General features: G+C 34.2%; 1 protein-coding gene across 4 annotated transcripts in view; it reads right to left on the bottom strand.

Annotated features, from left to right (window-relative positions):
* The window catches only part of LOC140432343 (uncharacterized), a 143,706-nt gene that overhangs the window by 29,112 nt on the left and 99,075 nt on the right, over nt 1–15,519 (bottom strand). For 2 of the 4 annotated variants that reach the window (XM_072520179.1, XM_072520177.1), the window contains exon 4: nt 13,525–13,951. The exons of 1 other annotated variant lie outside the window; for it this stretch is intronic. In XM_072520179.1, the coding sequence (XP_072376280.1) occupies nt 13,715–13,951 (237 nt within the window). In that variant the 3' untranslated portion in view covers nt 13,525–13,714. Of the gene's footprint in view, nt 1–2,999; nt 3,108–13,524; nt 13,952–15,519 lie in introns of those variants that run through there. One more of the 4 variants, XM_072520178.1, reaches the window with a different exon arrangement.

The raw sequence follows: 15,519 nt of genomic DNA, 5'->3' as shown, positions 1-15,519 counted from the left end.
ATATCATTTTCAGACACAGAATCTTCCAGACAGTCGATTTCATCTTGAATATTTTTAAACGTTTCTATTAAGTTATTCATCTTAAAAAGACGTATTTGTAATTCCGCTACTGGAAGATTCTGCTCGTCCAAAACTTTTATTTTACCTAAATAATTATTAAAATTTATTAATTCTGTTTTGATTACTGATAGTTTCCTACGTAGCATTGCAATATCTGACATTTTATCAGTTTCCAGTCAAATATCAGGAATAATAAATTATATAGATAGAAAAGTTAAAAGGGATGACCTATTGTAAATTGTATCCACATGTGGTTTTCTTTTTTTTTTTTTTTTTTTTTTTTTTTTTTTTTTTTTTTTTTTTTTTTTTTTTTTTTTTTTTTTTTAATAATTTGAAATTATGCAGAGATCGTTTTGCTTGGAATCACTAAACATTTATGTCAGTCGTTACTAGTATTAGAAGTGTTTAAAGTTAAACATAAATATCTTATTGAAAAAACAGTATTGTCGTACTTTCGAAAAAATAAGGTAAAAATTCTCCAAATTAAAAGAACGTTTAAAGAATGTTTAAATATGTAAAAATTCTACAAAAATAAAAAAAATATTGTGAATAAACGTATTTACAATTGGTTCAAATAAGCCTTGATTAGCAGCAGAACAATAACCCAAACTGTCACTAATTAATTATAAAAGTCTGATGGATCAGAGTTCAGGGCACGAGTTTCTCATTCAGGCGCTCAGGTTTCGAATCCGACATGAAGGTTTATTTTTAAAAATTAAAATTTGAAATTATGCAGATATTATATCGTTTTGCTTTAAATCAATAAACATTTATTTCAGTCTTTATTAGAAGTGTTTATAGTAAAACATGAAAATCTTATTGAAAAGTAAAAATTCTTCAAACATAAAAGAACGTTCTAAATAAATGTACTTACAAAAAATGTTTAAATAGGTAGAAATTCTATAAAAATATTCTAAATAAACGTATTTTATTCTAATGAAATGTATTTACAAAAAATGTTCGAATAAGCCTCCATTTGCAGAAGAACAATAACCAAATCTATTATAAAAGTTTCGTCTAACATTAGTTAATGTTTCTGGACTAATACCTCTCATTGAATCAGAGATCTTTTCTCTTAATTCTTGGAGAGAATTAGACCTATCGTCTTCAATTCCATATAGTTTGGACTTGATATATCCCCACATAAAAAAATCACAAAGTGCAAGATCGGGTGATCTTGCAGGGCAAAAAATATCTCCGTGGCCACTAATCAATCGATTAGGAAAAGTCGCACTGAGATATTCACTGACAATGCGAGAATTATGTGCAGGACAATCATCGTGTTGAAACCATATGGAATCGAAAGGTATTGGTAAATTACGAAGGGCTCGGACAATTTGATTTTCCAGAAGTTCCAAGTATTTCCGCCCAGTCAACATACCGTCTATAAAAAATGGACCAATGACATGATTCCCTATTATGCCTCCCCAAACATTTACTTTTCGAGGACGCTGGGTACGAGCGACATAAATCTGACGAGGATTTCCTCGAGACCAATAACGAGCATTCATTGAATTGTGACGGCCATGCAATGAAAACGTACATTCATCGGTGAACAAAACGTTCTCTAAAAAATGTTCATCTTGATGTGACATTTTCATTGCAGTTTGACAAAATTCTAAACGTCTATATTGATCCCCAGGGAATTGTTCGTTGGATTTATGAAGTTTATAGGGACGGTATCCATGTCTTTTCAAAATTTTACCTACTCTAAATCTTGAAATTCCATATTGTTCTCCGAGACGAGATGTTGATTGGGTAGGATTTTGCTCAATACTTGCACAAATCAAAGTATCCCTTAGTTCCAAATCTGGATTTACCTCCCTTCGTCTACGAACTTCTCTTGGAGCGAACACGGATCCATAAGTAAAAAAATTACGTATAATAGACTGAATTGTTGATCGTGCTGGAGCCGGCCTATTTGGAAACATATTTACAAATTGTTGTCTAATCATGTTGTCTGATAATCCATTCACATGCCAGACAACAATTTGCACTTTTTCCTCGACTGTTAAAACCATTTTCACGAATTGTTTTTTCAATAAAAAGTTTCTGTTTACCGTGCAAAAACACTTCTCGATATGTTATTATTTGATGGCTAAAGGCTTGATGATTTGGTTAGCTGTAAAGCAGGCAGCTGTTAGCGCGCATCCATTCCAATGTTGTCAATTGTTTTGAAAATCATTACCTGTACAGAAGAATTGATATTAACACTGAGAATTTAGTGATGGATTTGACATTAAACAGTCTTCACCGGATTATTTTGCATTCACAACTGAAGACTGTAAAACTGGAATTGAATTTGAATTATTTTGTATTTCTATTTTATAACATTGGAATAAGAATAAATTGTAAATAATGAGTTTTTCGAAAACTTGTTACCTAATATGTATCATATTTTTTATTATTTTGATTGAGTAAAACAAAAATTTTATCCTTGGTGTGAATTGAACCCCAATCTTCTTGTCAATAGACCACGTCTCTAACTGTTACACCAATTCCACATACAATAATTGTTTTCGGACAGAACATACCTACCTTTAATTTAGTCAAATATTTCAGTTGAGTTATTTTTATTATTAAATAAACTTAAAGATTTATAATTTAAAATCGCTACTAATTAATGTTTTTTACTATAATATATCTTAATTTATTCAATCATTTATTCTAACATCAGAAATTATTAAAATAAAATATTTTCGAGGACATCCGTATAATTATGACTGAAGTCAAATAGCCACGTCTAATAACTAGCTTTATCTCTACTATCTCACAACTTAATCTGTCTTCTATTCTTTCCGCTATTTTGCCGGGTGGTAAGGCACTCATCACTGTATATAGGTCTGTATGTAAGGTTCATTTTATGGTCTGCAGGAATTTCTTGGGTTTCTGGAATATTTTATGGGATATTTATGGAATAATTTCTGGAATATTTTATGGGATAATTTATTAAATTAAATGATGGGTTAACTACATATCCAACCAACTAAGACTGCAACTGTTTTTAAGACCATCCAACCACCATCAGGAGCCATCAACAATTTACCCTGTCAACCACATAAGTATCAGTTTTAAATTTGTTTATTGTTAAGCTTTAGGCAGGGTTTATTTGTGCAAACTAAATATTATTTTGTTTTATGCTAAATAAATATGATTATTTAATTCATTGTTTTATTTGTTACCAACTGAATTTTCATTGTTTATATCATAGTTTAAGACAAGACTTACTTAAAAAAATACAAAAATTAACCTTATAAACGATTCAAAATCCTTGTACTAAATTCAAAGAGATTTTTCTAAATATTTACAGAATTTGATATTTGCATTCCCAATAATTCCACTGAATGAATGTTTACACGATGCGATAATTTTATCAGAATAAAAATACACACGATAAAAACTAAATTCTTTGGAAATTTCATTTACATCTTTTTATCATATCAGTTAGCTTTTTATGTCGTTACATATGACTCAATAACGTGAATTACGTGACAGTGGAATGCTTGTTGAACAATGTCAATGAAAAATAGTTTTTTATTCACAGCGTTGTTTTTTTTTCTTCGGTCCCTTGCTTCTCAGAGAAGTCCACAAAGTCGAAAGACAGCAGTTGATACCGCAATGTAAACAGACGACAACTGAGTTATCAAAAAAACCTGCATATAAAGATTACCTGAAAATGGGTAAAACCAATAGCCGATAATAACTACCTGGAAGCGGGTAAAACCTAGTCAAAACAACATAAAGTAGAAAGTTGTACTGTGTTTATAATGCTATATTTTTATCAAATTTTACTAAGTATTTGATTGTAAATGTGACAAAGGCAAACTAATGAAATAATTAACCAAGTTAGCTCATAAAGACTTTGTTGATCTTCTCCGGACCGGCCCCGCAACTTGGCAAATAATCGGAATGGAATATTTTCGCGGATAAGTTTCGACGAAATAGAGTTTCTACATGTTGTATCAGTTCTTACAATAGATAAGAGTTCTTGGTATTTTTCGAAACTCATTCTAAAGTGTTGATAATTTCTCTTGATGATCAATTAAATCAGGAAATAAATTAGCAAATTCACTTTTCGCTTTTTACAATTTTCATATCCCATAAGAATAGAAAACAAAAAATAAAAAACAAGAATAATAAAAAATAATATATATTTAGATTTTAAGAGAAAAATGTTTTTAATATTTAGAATGTAATTATGTCAGTCAATTCATTGTATACAAAAAGAGAAACTAACTTACCACAAATAGTCTGGCTAATTGGCTAAGCCAAAGCCATTATATAATAATAAAAGAAAACAAATATCATGTATCCATTTATTGCGCTTGTTTTTTTGAAAGTTTATTTTGTTGTTTATCTTCCTGACACAACAAAATAACAATAATAATTTCTGTAACGGTGCGTTCCGCCTGTTTTGGTGTAAAAATGGTTGCATATGTTTGCAAACATTTTTACCCCAAATATGCAAAGTATATATTATCAATATGCCAACATTTTTTCTAAAATAAAACAATTAAATTTAGTCGTAATAGTACAGTAGTCGCTCATAGCAACAAGTCCTCATAGACACTTTGTCTAAGGACTAGCAACCCCAGTGGAGTCTTACGTTGCCATGTAATCAATTCCTTTTGTAACTTAAACATCATGAAACTGAAGATATTAGTGACCCAGATGAGACGTACCGGCCAACCAGTTGAGAAATTCCCAGGTAATAAAGTAACAAAATAAAATTCTATGAAATTATGGGACAATGATGGTTCGGTACTTTTGCTTAAACCTTGATCTTGCTGTGTATTCATGTATAAAATATGCACTATATGACAGTTTTTCCGAAAATTGCAAAAACGCAATTTTTGGCATAAAATAATCAAAATATGCTGATTACATAAAAATGCTCTTCTCTAGTTATAATCTTGGTGGGTCATTTATTGATGTGTGATAGCTGGAACATTGGTCAGTAATTTTCCATGTACATTTGATCTTCTTTGGTAAATATAAAAATGACTTCATAGTTGTACCGATTGTGAGGGATGTTTACTTCATCGATTATTTTATTTAGTCAGAACTTCAGAATTTGTTCTATTCTTCTGCCACCAATTTTCAATTGCAAATGTATTGCTTTTAAATTGACTATTTTTATTGTCACGTTTGTTACTTCTAGTATTATGAACCGATCAGGTATACTAATATAGCAGAGATACAGGCACGTCTGGCTTCTGAGTAACAATAAATGAGCGACACCTAGCTTGAGATCCTATCTCTTATCGTACTACTCTTCTGTCTGGCGTGTATTATAATAGTCCCAAATGGTATTTAAGGGATGATGAGAGTTACTCTTCTATTAAACACTATATTTATTTATATACATTAGGTTAACGAATGTGTTTACATTATATATTACAAAATATAAACAATAACTCGATACGTCAACCTACGTTAACTGTTGTGAAACAATATTCATATCTATATATCTACGATCCTATATGCACTGTATTTATACCTATAAATATCTAAATAGCTGTGTTATTTCAATGTTAGCTTAGATGTTATTGTTTAATAATAATATTTATAAAAACAAAAAGAGAAATCAAACGATTTCTACCTAGCGAAACCGAATTCAAATTTTTACCACTGTGTTTCCTAAAACTTGCGAAACAAACAGCTGGATAAATTACTCGGCAAGGGAATCTAAAATTGCATTCCACATGCCGTTCATCCTGGTCAAAATTCGTAGTGAATTCAGTTTCTGGTACTCCAAACGAAGTAAGTAATAAAACATAATGACGGTATTAGATTTTTGTTTTGATACAGGGCAGCGACAGCCGCTTATACGTATTTCGACCTCTTTAGGTCTCCTCAGAACGGTATAGCCACTGCTCTCTATATAACTAGAAAGTTATTAAAATATAAATACTGAAAAATCAAGAACTGTCAATTTAAACTAGGTATTTTAAAGACAATTAATTTAAACCCACTTATCGTATGGCTACCAAATTAAGAACAAACCAAGGATAAATAAGTATAAACCCAAGTTAGGTAATTTAAATGCAATAACTCAATGTAAGTGTAAACATTAATCTATTAAACATTCCTAATAAACTCTATTTTATTTTTGGATATCCGATATCAATTTGTAAAAACATTCATTTATTCCTTATTGCTATACGGAGTGGAAACATAGACTCCCGGAATTACAAGTATGAGGCGTATAGAAGCCTTTGAAATGTGTTTGTTTTCGAAGGGTGCTGAAGATTTCGTGGACAGCGCACGTGACCAACAACGTGGTACTGAGAAGAATGAGGACTGGGATAGAACTCCTAAATATTGTAAACAACAGAAAAACGAGTTATCTAGGACATATTTACAGAGGAGAAAAGTATAACTTTCTACGACTCATAATGGAAGACAAAGTAGAAAGAAAAGAGGTCCAGGAAGAAGAAAATGCTCCTGGCTGAAAAATGTAAGAGACTGGACAGGCATGGACACACACTCGATACTAAGAACAGCTCAAGATAGGGAGCAATTTGCTGTAGTTATCGCCACCCTTCCGTAATGAAGAAGGAACCTTAAGAAGAAGTGTAAACACCATTTTATTTAAATTAATTTATTCAACAAAAAACATAATATAGTTTAAGAATAGTTATTTCTATAATTAAGCATATTAGGCTACAAGTACGTGAAATATTTTTTTACTCGGTATTGAAATTTTTTCTCACGAATTGTCAGCAACAGCCGGCAACGAGTGGTAAATCAAAGTTCACTGATTAAAAATACTATAGGAATAAGATAAGTAAATATTACATAATTTTATAAAATGTATTCTTTTGCATCAACATCTAGAGAAATTTCAAGATGCACATTGATGAGTGCTAAACCAGTTAACCTTTCCTCGGAAGGTCTATTTCTAAGTCTCTAGACGCTTAAGCGTAGAAAACTACGCTCTGCTGTTGCTGCACTGACTGGCAGTGTAATTAATATTTTGCAGAAATATTCTGATATTTGGATACATATGAATATACAGTTTTCTAATACTTCTAAAACAGAATCAGGAAGTTTTCCATTATTTTGCACGACTCTTTTCCACTTTTGAATCCACAGTGAAAACTCTTGTTGTATTCTGTGTTCAGAATTGTTGATTTTTTAAAAGAGCAATGTAAAAAGGCTTCGGCATAATTCTACACTTACCCCTAGAATAAATGAGTTTGAATCATTTCAACTCTTAACTTCCTGCTTATAGGGTTGATGGGTTTTAAATTATTTTTTTTAGGATTATTTGATTGATATTATATTGATATTATATTAAATTTTGTTTGGAGGGGGTCATGACCCCCGTGACCCCACCCCCCTTGGATCCGCCACTGGAACAGGCAGATTTAATTCAGCCGCGAACTGCAGTTCAAATCCGTAGATCCAATTTGTACTTAATACTACGAAGAACATTTGAAGAATTTCTGGTTGCAATCAAATATAGCTATACCAATCACAATGAAGTGAGCACTGCCAGCCTGCTGATCTACCAGCTCGATAAATCAGGCATTAAAATCGACTAAAAAGTTAAGATCAACTTACCATAACTTACGTAATGATTTTTTGACATGATTCGAGAATAAATATATAGAATATATACAAAATCTTCTTCTTCTTCTAATGGCGCTACAACCCTTTGTGAGTCTTGGCCTGCTTAACAACGTTCTTCCATTCTGCCCTGTCGGATACTTTCCTTCGCCACTGCCTGATGTTCATGGTTTTAAGATCCCTCTCTACGTCGTCTATCCATCTTTTACGGGGCCTTCCTCTTGTTCTGTTTCCTTGGGGCTTCCATCTTTGGACTACTTTTACAGCTCGATTATCTGGCATTCTTTCTAGGTGACCAAGCCAGTTTAGTCTTTGTGATTTTACAAATCTGACAATATCTGCGCTCTGCATTAGTTCATCCAGCTCGTGGTTCATTTTAATTCTCCACGAACTATCGCTGCATTGGGTTGGTCCAAATATCTTCCTTAGTATTTTGCGCTCAAATATTCTTAGTTGATTTTCATCAGTGGTTGAGAGGGTCCACGTTTCACATCCATATGTGACCACTGGTCTAATTACTGTTTTATAGATTCTCAGCTTAGACTCACGATTCAGTAACTTACTTTTCATTAAGTCTTTGTATATACAAAATACTTTTATTAAATACAATTCTTAACATATAATTTACATAATTTAATATATTCATACTAAGTTATGAGATCAAACTTTATAGCAGAGTATATTCAGTTACAACTATCTGGTTATTCTTTAACAGAATCCAAATGTCGTAACAAAAAGTAGAGTTGGTAGTAGTTTAAATGTGATTTCATGTACCTGAAGTTCGGAAACAAATGTTGAGAAGATTATTCCCAGCAATTCTGAAAACGCTTTTTTTCTTAAACTACATATTATAAGTTTGATATTACTTTTAAATATTACAATGAATAGAAACATGAGTCTTATATTTAAAAATAAATAAATAAAGATGAGAGTAAAATTCCAACAAAGTAAAAAAATGACGAACATGGATGGAAAGAGTAACTACAATACTAACATAACATGCACAAGGTATGCACAAAGAAAAGATACCAGATCTGGAAAACTAACAGAACAGTTGCAATATAAAAAAGCTACAAACAAACTATAGAATAATAATAATGCAAAAGCAGACACATTGGGCTATCAAATTATTACGAGTTAAAATTTGACTTTTTATTAAAAAAGGGTTTGTTGTTAAAGTAAATCTATAAAATATATTGATATTATTTCTGTTTTATTCCACTACAATAAGCAGTTTGAGAATCTGTAACTTAGGTGCCATTTTGTTCTGTTACGTTCTGTTCACAACTCTTGTTAAACAAGATAAGGATATTCAGAATAATGGCAAGTCGACTAGAGTGTGAAGTAAGGATTTCCTTGGTATCGGCCTTCCTAAATATATAAGGTTTATTTAAACTCAGCTCTCAAACTACTAAATTGAATTAGTATAGCTATGAAGACATCATAACAAGAAACAAGGTTAGAGCTGGAAATAGAGTCGGGGATTCGCCCTCCAATTTAAAGAATAATAAAATGTTTAAAAATAGTTTCTTCAGCGCTGAGTACAAAATTAGGTGAAATAAGTAAGGAAATATCAAATATATTATATAGTAAATGAAGCATATTGACATCTAATCTCTTCAGTTTTGTTTTGGAGAAAGGAAACCAGGTCTCAAATAGAGCCAATTTATCATAGGAAGTACCAATGCTTGGCGTTTGCTGACTACATAGCAATACTCGCAAGAAGTAAAGACGAACTATAGCAAACAATAAAAAACCTTAAGAAGAAAGCAGAAAAAAAGGATTATGCATTAACACGTTAAAGACGAAATACATGGAGCGAGCAGATAGAAATTTTCCACAAAAAATCATTTAGTGGTCAAAAGCAAAAAAGAAAAATATGCAAATTCGTAGGAGAGGTGAGATTTGAATACCTTGGAACGATCACAACACGAAAAGCTGACAATACTGAAGATACCCAAAAAAGAACAATAGCTGGAAGTAGACGCTTATATCCGTTAATCAGACTGGCAAAAGTAAAAACGTGCCAATATCAAAAATAAATATAAATCATAATATTCTATAAAATTCTCCCTTATTGTCAATACATCCCTGACATTGTCGCTGAATTCCTTACAGAAATGTATCCAATAAGCTATTATAGGACCGCACTGTGCTGACAGAACAATCAGTGGAACAGACTAGACCAACTCTCGTACTAGTTAATGGTACCCAGTAGTTAATGGAGATCGCCAAGTACGGCGATACAAATAAAGAAACAATGGAGAATGGAAAGTACTCAGACGCCCAGACGATAATTATTATTATCTCTATAACTGGAGTCATTTCGAAGAACCTTATAGAAAATATAAAACTAAAACAGCTGGGTCTTAGTTAACATCTTTATAAGATCATGCAGAAAGCTATTCTACTCTCGACGTCCAGATGCGTACGAAAATTATTGGGAAATACTCCTCCTGCGATTAGGGGGAACGCTAAAGAACTGCGCTACCAAGAAGCTTGGCCATTAATGTTGGCAGACTATTGCTGGATATTCATCGAGGATGTCTGGCTAAGGTATACAAACGCAAGAGTTCCAGCGCAATTTCTTGCCAGGATAGGATCATAGACGTAATATATTAAAATAGATTGAGCATGTAAATAAACGAGCAGTACTATGTCGCCTATAACTGTCTATACGGAAAGAGTCCCACCAGAGCTCAATCCTTTTGATACCGCAGGTATCTAGGATGAGTTAATTTTCCCCTTAGATGTATTGTGAACCGTATTGCTAAATCTGGATCAATAAAACGGTGATCAGAAAGTAAAACACACAACGAGATACTTAGATTGGAAGAAGACCTAACAACTATGAATGTAAGACAATGGATGAGAAGAGCACAAGAGAGGACTGAATGGAATGACATAGACAGATAGGCAAAGACCCATGCAGGGTTAAGAGGCCAAAAGAAGAAAAAAATTAATACAATTGAAAAGTTTGCGTGGCTCTCCTTTAATGATGACATAAAATTTTCTCGGTAACAAAAAAGCTAACAATTATGAGATTCTGGTTAGTAGAATGCTGTTGGATTTTGGCGATTTCGGGGTGTAATCTAGCTTCATTTCCTGAATGGGAACGCTGTAAGAGGAGCGCTGCCAAGAAGTTGGGACATTAATATTGGCGGACTATTGCTGGATATTTATCGAGAATGTCTGGCTAAGGTATAACAACGCAAGAGTTACAAGCCCAATATCTTGCCAGGATAGGATCATAGACGTAATATATTAAAATAGACTGAGCATGCAAGCAACAAGCAGTGACGACAACATCTTTTGCGGTTGTTCGATCTGTCTCTCTCTAGCGCATTGCATCTCCCCACGCTGTCCAGCAGCAGCGATAGAATACTGCTGGGGTTCTTCTCCCTGCTCATCGTAAAAGGCAACTTTTGAGAAGGAATGAGAGGTGAAGAGCCATCGTTTGAAGTATCGGGTTCGTGGAAACGCACACAGGGTGCTTCGGCGTTACGGTCACCGGTCTGCTCTCCTAGTATCCGAGACGAGCTCTCGTGGGACCACTCTACTTTCATTCCACATAACTAAAGTGAGGTTGGGCATAGCTCCTACGTCGTCTCCTCCTACATAGCTCCTATATTTACTTGATGTAAGACAGAGACACAATGAACAACGAAAAAAATATGTTAATATATTACAGTCTATGTTAATATATTACTCCAGCGATAGCGGCCAAACATAGAAATATGACATTGCAGTAAATAACCTGCAAACAGCGTTGGAAAACATCGAAGAACGGAGTTTACAATGGAAAATCGCCATAAACTCCAAAAAAAAAACGCAAGCAGTACTCTTCAAAAAGAGACATAAACAGCCAGAGGAACAACTAATAGTGCAAGAAAACCCCATCGGATAGAAAAGCAAACATCCATAGTGTGGAGATCGGACGATACGCAGACAGTAAGAACTCGGCGCCTGGGAGTGCCCCACGCGAGAGGCGCGGCGAGTGAGCGCGCTGTTGTAACTCGACGGGACAGTGTGACGTATAAGTGTCGGCAACTGGAGATTCGAAGGTTCGAAATCTCAAATCCCTGTAGGACTGGAGGCGTATTCCCTAGCTAGAGCCTAGATACGCGAAGATAACTAAGATCTATATACATACTAACCAAGGTATATCTAATGATACGGAATTGTCCGACCTTTAATTCCTTGCTTGTCTCTTCTCGTCTCCCTTCGCGCCTGATCGAACATTTTTGGTCCTAATTGATATTTTGTAGTGTACAGTATAGTTAATACATCGTAAACTCGAAATTTGTTTTTGTTATTCCTAGCCGTTACAGGTCGAGACTAGAAGAGATACACATTTCGCTTATGCAGTGCTCCGGCTTCTAACTTAAGCCCATAGCCTCTCACTCTTTGCAGGACCTGAGACCGAGAAGTCCTTAATTCCCTTCCTTTCCAGAAAGATTTCCCTACCCTCTTGTAAATCCGCGAGGGCGGAACCAGTCAGTCCAGACTAGTGGAACCAGTAAGCCTTACCCCGCTCGCAGGAATAAGTATCCCCTAAGAATTGTAGAAAGAAATATCATGCAGGGCAAAATTAAGGGCAAAAGAAGTGTGGGAAGAAGAAAAATATCGTGGCTTCGTAATCTACGTGAATGGTTCGGGTGTAGTTCGATTGAACTTTTTAGGCGCGCTGCTAACAAAGTCGCAGTGGCCATGATGATTTCCAATCTCCGCTAGGAGTGGCACGAGAAGAAGAAGAAAGAATTGTAGAGGCATTGATAAGGACATTGAGACAGACGTCTTCTACAATGGTGACAGCCTTTATCAGAGTGGAGACAATTCATTAGAGGGGTTTATTCGACTCATCTACAGCTTCAATCCTAAATTACCACACTTAACCCCCCCAATGTTATTAGAAAAGCGTCAATAAGAGGACTCGCAGGTAGAAAAAGTAAACTGAGGATAAAAACAAAAATGAGGTTAATAAACAGTATCATACTACCGATACTAACGTACGTATCTCTCGCATGGGGCACGTATCTAACACCACAAAGAAAAAGATACAAACGGCCCATAACAGCAGCTTAAGAGAAGCAGTTAACGTTCCAAGATACGTCGCTGAACGATTCCTATTCAGAGAACTACAACAAATTAGGGTGACTGAAATAATGAAGGAAAAAAGCCAGGATAAAATTCGCAGAACTCGAGAATCATCCAATACCCATACCCCATACTGAGATCATACGATACGACGCGTTCCATCGATGGAAACACAAACTTCCAAAACAGCCAATAGTGGAATAAAATAAAAGGTATCCAGAGAGACAATAAAATAAAATAAACCCTATAGAGAAAAACAAACCCTAGAGAGAAAACAAAATAAAAAATACCCGGAGAGAATAAATCCTAGAGAGATAGTAAAAGAAAGAAAGAGGACAGTTCGTAGCTCTACCAATGTAGACAAGCACAATAACGCTGTGTAGGCCCCAGTAATTTAAGATTCTATTTTAAGACATCCTACAAAAAAAATTTATAATAAATCTAAAAAAACGGCCTCGGCCACAAAAAAAATTAAAAAACGCTAACAAAAACCGGCGCAAGCCAACAAAAAAACTAACAAAAACCCGGGCATGTAGGGCCAAACTCCTTGAGCACCAAGTCTCCGGACTGTGCGCAGCGAGGAGCCGGAGGCTTGAGGCTCAAGCAAGCAATTTCAGTTTCGCGGATAAGTCACAAGAGGATAACAGGAATAAAGCGCATCACTCTGGCCTGAATTTAAAATCGGTTAGAGAACCATGTTGGAGTTCTTTTACCCAGGACTCTCACATGAGCATTTGGTTAATAGTTGTGCATCTATCGCGTATCAGAGTGCTATAGGAAGGAAAGGGATAGTCTGGAGCATTGGAGCGAGGCGGAATGCCTCCTGTTTTACACGAGTGAATACACCTCGCTCCCATCAATTGTTAAACTCCAACATAATTCTAAGGGGTGAACATGTCTCACAGGCTAGGTTTAATACTAAAAACTATGTAACTCTAATAAATTGATTGCCCATTGTATTTTAAACTAAAACTAACGTAACTTAATGATTACGTATTACATTAGAAGATCCGAATTTATATAAGAGCATCTTCAGTTGGGACCATCTTGTTATTCTTGAAGACACGGGCAATATCCAGGTCAAATCTAAAGGATCGACTGTTCTGTTTCCTAAGGTTATTTCTACTCTTAAACGGTTGTCTATTTTGATAAGGCACATGAATTTAGTCGAATTTGGTTTTAGAATATAAAACATTGTGGTATCACCTAAAACTCTTACCTGTAACGAAGATTATGAAAAAAATTAATGTATTGGAACTTTTTTTCGCATTATATTGATTCGTAGTAGATATAAACAGTTTTAAATGCAACACTTAAATAATCTGTATAATATCACCGATACATACAGCGAAGAACAAGATCAAATCAGCGAAAAACAAGATCAAAGAAGACGTACAAATAGTAATCAAGAAAATGAAAAACAGAAAATCGTTGTGAATAACGAACTCATTAAGTACAGTAGACTGGAAATCGTGGCAGAATTGACAAATATATTTCTAAGAATAATAAGATATGGTATCATACCACAGGAATTGAGAACAAAAATAACAACACCAATATACAAAAAAGGAGTAGAAACCGACCCACATAATTCTTCTTCTTCACGTGCCATCTCCGCGACGGAGGTTGGCATCATCATGGCTATTCTGATCTTAGATGCTGCTGCTCTGAATAGTTCAATTGATGTGGATCCGTACCATTCCCTCAAGTTACGCAACCATGAGATTCTTCTTCTTCCTACACTTCTCTTGCCCTGGATTTTCCCTTGTATAATCAATTGAAGTAGGTTGTATCTCTCATTACGCATAACATGCCCCAGGTATTGCAGCTCTCGTGTCTTGATGGTTTCCAATACTTCCATTCTTTTGTTGATTCTTCTCATGACTTCGTTGTTTGTTACATGCTCCATTATGCATACATAATTACAGAGGAGTAACGCTGCTCATTTTACATCAAAATTGTTAACAAAATAGACAAGAGAAATTAGCAAATAAAAAGATCTTTTCGTGACACTCTGGTACAGGTATCTAACAACTGATTTTGATAAATTTGGTGATAACAATATATTATAAAGAAAATATGCAAAATATTGAATGCAAGATTGCTATTTGATTTTAAATACTAAAGGTGAAGTATAAAAATTATAGAAAAGTGATAGAATTTTACTGACTATTTCAGTAGACTATTTTTAACTGATAAAACGTCATAGCAATGCCACGTTTCCTACTAGTGTTGCCCAAAATCGGACTTGGTCTTGCAGTCTTGGTTGCGTTTTTGCAAGACCAAGACCAAGACCGCCTAATTTTAGCAAGACCAAGACCAAGACTGACCATGCAAGATTTAAGCAAGAAAGAACAAGACTAAGCCTGCAAGACTCTTGTGTCTTGCAGTTAGGACTGAGTGTGGTTTTAGCGAGTATAGTAGTTCGGGTATATGCTTAAAGACTCTATGAGATGCAAAAAAATATGTAATAAAATTTGAAAAACTCAACTTATGCGAATTACAAACAATACCATAAACATATATACTGAATTAAAATATTCATTAAAAAAACACATTTGACACGTCATAATTACAATGTAAAAATAAAATATTTTGTACATTTTCCAGCAGACTTCTTTGCTCTGAAATTAATTGTCCATATTTTGAGAATAGCCGCTCTCTAATCATAAAAATAATCTTCTTGCATTGCGACGCCGACAGTAATATCGTATCGATATTTTTTAAAATATGTCACCCTAGCTAAAAATATATAATTGTTATACGAACAACCACTTAATAATTCAA

This window comes from Diabrotica undecimpunctata, chromosome 1 (genome assembly GCF_040954645.1).
Source record: "Diabrotica undecimpunctata isolate CICGRU chromosome 1, icDiaUnde3, whole genome shotgun sequence".
Classification (NCBI taxonomy): domain Eukaryota; kingdom Metazoa; phylum Arthropoda; class Insecta; order Coleoptera; family Chrysomelidae; genus Diabrotica; species Diabrotica undecimpunctata.
Note: the sequence above shows the minus strand (reverse complement) of the source record. Positions and strands in the feature narration are given on the sequence as shown.